The sequence below is a fragment of the Engraulis encrasicolus genome, chromosome 9 (genome assembly GCF_034702125.1).
Source record: "Engraulis encrasicolus isolate BLACKSEA-1 chromosome 9, IST_EnEncr_1.0, whole genome shotgun sequence".
Lineage (NCBI taxonomy): Eukaryota > Metazoa > Chordata > Actinopteri > Clupeiformes > Engraulidae > Engraulis > Engraulis encrasicolus.
The window spans coordinates 843,015-848,014 of record NC_085865.1 but is presented as its reverse complement, the minus strand read 5'-3'; the positions used below and the strand labels follow the sequence as shown (position 1 = coordinate 848,014).

The following is a 5,000-nucleotide window of genomic DNA, read 5'->3' as shown; positions in this document are numbered from 1 at the left end:
GGCCTATTTAAAATGAGTTAATATCATTTACTGACTAACTGCTGTCATTTTTGTCTGACATTTTGTCCGGCCACATTTTATTTTGCCGATCATCCATGCATGCAAACGGCCAATGTCCGGCCACAGCCGGCTAACGTGAGCCCTGGTGTCTACTGGCTAACGTGAGCCCTGTTGTCTACTGCATGTATTCATCTAATGCCTCCATGTTGTGTTCTGCAGGCTGGGCGTGTGCTCCAGTGCTTCATGGTGTGTGTGTGTGTGTGTGTGTGCGCGTGTGTGTGTGCGTGTGTGTGTGCGTGTGTGTTTTGCAGGCTGGGCGTGTTCTAATGTGTGTGTGTGTGTGTGTGTTCTGCAGGCTGGGCGTGTTCTAATGTGTGTGTGTGTGTGTGTGTGTGTGTGTGTGTGTGCGTGTGTGTTTTGCAGGCTGGGCGTGTTCTAATGTGTGTGTGTGTGTGTGTGTGTGTGTGTGTGTTCTGCAGGCTGGGCGTGTTCTAATGTGTGTGTGTGTGTGTGTGTGTGCAGGCTGGGCGTGTTCTAATGTGTGTGTGTGTGTGTGTGTGTGTGTGTGTGTGTGTGTGTGTGTGTGTGTGTGTGTGTGTGTGTGTGTGTGTGTGTGTGTGTGTGTGTGTGTGTGTGTGTGTGTGTGTGTGTGTGTGTTGCAGGCTGGGCGTGTGCTCCAGTGCTTCAGCTTCTGGTTGGGCCTGATCCTGGTGCCGTGCGCCTGCCTGCTGAAGGACGTGGCGTGGAACGCGTGAGTACCGCAGAACCCACCTCACCTCACTACAGAACCCACCTCACCTCACTACAGAACCCACCTCACCTCACCTCACCTCACCTCACTACAGAACCCACCTCACCTCACTACAGAACCCACCTCACCTCACTACAGAACCCACCTCACCTCACTACAGAACCCACCTCACCTCACTACAGAACCCACCTCACCTCACTACAGAACCCACCTCACCTCACTACAGAACCCACCTCACCTCACTACAGAACCCACCTCACCTCTCCTCACCTCACCTCACCTCACCTCACCTCTCCTCACCTCACCTCACCTCTCCTCACCTCACCTCACCTCACCTCACCTCACCTCTCCTCACCTCACCTCTCCTCACCTCACCTCACCTCTCCTCTCCTCTCCTCACCTCTCCTCACCTCACCTCACCTCACCTCACCTCACCTCACCTCACCTCACCTCACCTCACCTCACCTCACCTCACCTCACCTCACCTCACCTCACCTCACCACACCTCACCTCACCACACCTCACTACAGAACCCATCTCACCACACCTCACCTCACCTCACCTCACCTCACCTCACCTCACCTCACCTCACCTCACCTCACCTCACCTCACCTCACCTCACCTCTCCTCTCCTCACCACACCTCACTACAGAACCCACCTCACCTCTCCTCACCTCTCCTCACCTCACCTCTCCTCACCTCTCCTCACCTCACCTCACCTCACCTCACCTCACCTCACCACTACACACCTCTCCTCACCTCTCCTCATCTCACCTCACCTCACCTCACCTTGCTCACCTTACTCACCTCACCTCACCTCACCTCACCTCACCTCTCCTCTCCTCACCTCTCCTCACCTCACCTCACCTCACCTCACCTCTCCTCACCTCACCTCTCCTCACCTCACCTCACCTCACCTCTCCTCACCTCACCTCACCTCTCCTCACCTCACCTCACCTCACCTCACCTCACCTCACCTCTCCTCACCTCACCTCTCCTCACCTCACCTCACCTCTCCTCTCCTCTCCTCTCCTCTCCTCACCTCACCTCACCTCACCTCACCTCACCTCACCTCACCTCACCTCACCTCACCTCACCTCACCTCACCTCACCTCTCCTCTCCTCACCTCACCTCACCTCACCTCACCTCACCTCACCACACCTCACCTCACCTCTCCTCACCTCACCTCACCTCACCTCACCTCACCTCACCTCACCTCACCTCTCCTCTCCTCTCCTCACCTCACCTCACCTCACCTCACCTCACCTCACCTCACCTCACCTCACCTCACCTCACCTCACCTCACCACACCACACCTCACCTCACCTCACCTCACCTCACCTCACCTCACCTCTCCTCACCTCACCTCACCCCTCCTCACCCCACCCCACCAGGAGAACACCCCGACCCACCTCACCTCACCTCACCTCACCTCACCTCTCCTCTCCTCTCCTCACCTCTCCTCTCCTCTCCTCGCCTCTCCTCTCCTCTCCTCACCTCTCCTCTCCTCTCTTCTCTCCTCACCACTCCTCACCTCACCTCACCTCAGCACTACACACCTCTCCTCACCTCACCACACCTCTCCTCTCCTCTCCTGTCCTCTCCTCTCCTCTCCTCACCTCACCTCACCTCAACTCATCACACCTCTCCTCAACTCACCTCTCCTCACCTCTCCTCACCACACCTCACTACAGAACCCATCTCACCACACCTCACCTCACCTCACCTCACCTCACCTCACCTCACCTCACCTCACCTCACCTCTCCTCACCTCACCTCACCTCTCCTCTCCTCACCACACCTCACTACAGAACCCACCTCACCCCACCTCTCCTCACCTCTCCTCACCTCACCTCACCTCACCTCACCTCACCTCACCTCACCTCACCTCACCTCACCTCACCACACCTCACCTCTCCTCACCTCTCCTCACCACACCTTACTCACCTCTCCTCACCTCACCTCACCTCACCTCACCTCACCTCACCTCACCTCACCTCTCCTCACCTCACCTCACCTCACCTCACCTCTCCTCACCTCACCTCACCTCACCTCACCTCTCCTCACCTCACCTCACCTCACCTCACCTCACCTCACCTCACCTCACCTCTCCTCACCTCACCTCACCTCACCTCACCTCACCTCACCTCTCCTCACCTCACCTCACCTCACCTCACCTCACCTCACCTCACCTCACCTCACCTCACCTCACCACACCTCACTACAGAACCCATCTCACCACACCTCACCTCACCTCTCCTCTCCTCTCCTCTCCTCACCTCACCCCACCTCACCTCACCCCTCCTCTCCTCACCTCACCTCACCTCACCTCACCTCACCTCTCCTCACCACACCTCACCTCACCTCACCTCACCTCACCTCACCTCTCCTCACCTCACCTCACCTCACCTTACTCTCCTCTCCTCTCCTCACCTCACCTCTCCTCTCCTCTCCTCACCTCACCTCACTACAGAACCCACCTCTCCTCACCTCACCTCACCTCACCTCACCTCACCTCTCCTCACCTCTCCTCACCTCACCTCACCTCACCTCACCTCACCTCACCTCACCTCTCCTCACCTCACCTCACCTCACCTCTCCTCACCTCACCTCACCTCACCTCACCTCACCTTACTCACCTCTCCTCACCTCTCCTCACCTCACCTCACCTCACCTCTCCTCTCCTCACCTCTCCTCACCTCACCTCACCTCACCTCACCTCTCCTCACCTCACCTCACCTCACCTCACCTCTCCTCACCTCACCTCACCTCACCTCACCTCACCTCACCTCACCTCACCTCACCTCTCCTCACCTCACCTCACCTCACCTCACCTCACCTCACCTCTCCTCACCTCACCTCACCTCACCTCACCTCTCCTCACCTCACCTCACCTCACCTCACCTCACCTCACCTCACCTCACTACAGAACCCACCTCTCCTCTCCTCACCTCTCCTCTCCTCTCCTCTCCTCAGCTCACCTCTCCCATCCTCTCCTCTCCACACCTCTCCTCTCCTCACCTCTCCTCACCACACCTTACTCACCTCTCCTCACCTCACCTCTCCTCTCCTCACCTCACCTCACCTCACTACACCTCACCTCTCCTCACCTCACCTCACCTCCTCTCCTCTCCTCTCCTCACCTCTCCTCTCCTCACCTCTCCTCTCCTCTCCTCTCCTCACCTCACCTCACCTTACTCTCCTCTCCTCACCTCTCCTCTCCTCTCCTCTCCTCACCTCTCCTCTCCTCTCCTCTCCTCACCTCACATCGCCTCACCTTACTCACCTCTCCTCACCTCACCTCACCTCACTACAGAACCCACCTCTCCTCACCTCACCTCACTACAGAACCCACCTCTCCTCACCTCACCTCACCTCACCTCACCTCACCTCACCTCACCTCACCACACCTCACCTCACCTCACCTCACCTCACCTCACCTCACCTCACCTCACCTCACCTCACCTCACCTCACCTCACCTCACCTCACCTCACTACAGAACCCATCTCACCTCACCTCACCCACAGGAACACACAGAGGGGAACAGAACAGCATGAGTACTACAGAACCCACCTCACCACACCTCACCCGCAGGGGGACACAGGAGGGGAACAGATCAAAATTCTAGAGAACAATTTCATTTATAAACACGACCTGAGGCCCTTTAAACTACTGCTTGAAACAATGTCACTCTGACAAGCTCACGTAGGTCTTAAAGTAGCAGCTGTTCTGCCTCTTAACACATTGACTACCAGTAGTTTTTTGAAATGTTAGCCCAAGACTCCCAGCCAGTTTCATAATTTTGTGTCATTTTCGAACAGCCACCGAATATTTTGTCTTCGACCTACAGACACATGTTAGAAAGCTGTGAATCTCAGCTTTCTACAGGTTTTCACGGCACGTTTTTATGTTGTTCCATTCCAAAGTTATTCATCTTTAAGCCTCAGCTACTTTAGCAAAAAAGGACACTTTAACACATTCGAACGAAGAAAAAGCCTTTTTTGTCACGGATGCGCTCTTTCAATCTCCGAGTTTTAATTGAGGATCTAAATATATTTTCACGCTCCAAAGAGAAGACCAGTCACTTCAAAGTTAACTATTTTCATGAAAAAAACACCTGGATCACTTCTGTTTACTGTTAATTTTATCACTGGAAGAGCTAGTTACTAGTGTATCCTGATGGGCATGTCAGTCATTCAATAGCAAAAAGTAGATGCGCCGATGTACACTCACCAACGTTAGTTTCT

General features: G+C 55.3%; 1 protein-coding gene across 1 annotated transcript in view; it reads left to right on the top strand.

The window, feature by feature from the left end:
- The window catches only part of atp8a2 (ATPase phospholipid transporting 8A2), a 133,276-nt gene that overhangs the window by 107,848 nt on the left and 20,428 nt on the right, over positions 1 to 5,000 (top strand). The window contains exon 16 of the mRNA XM_063207501.1: positions 663 to 751. Within this exon, the coding sequence (XP_063063571.1) occupies positions 663 to 751 (89 nt within the window). The remainder of the gene's footprint in view (positions 1 to 662; positions 752 to 5,000) is intronic.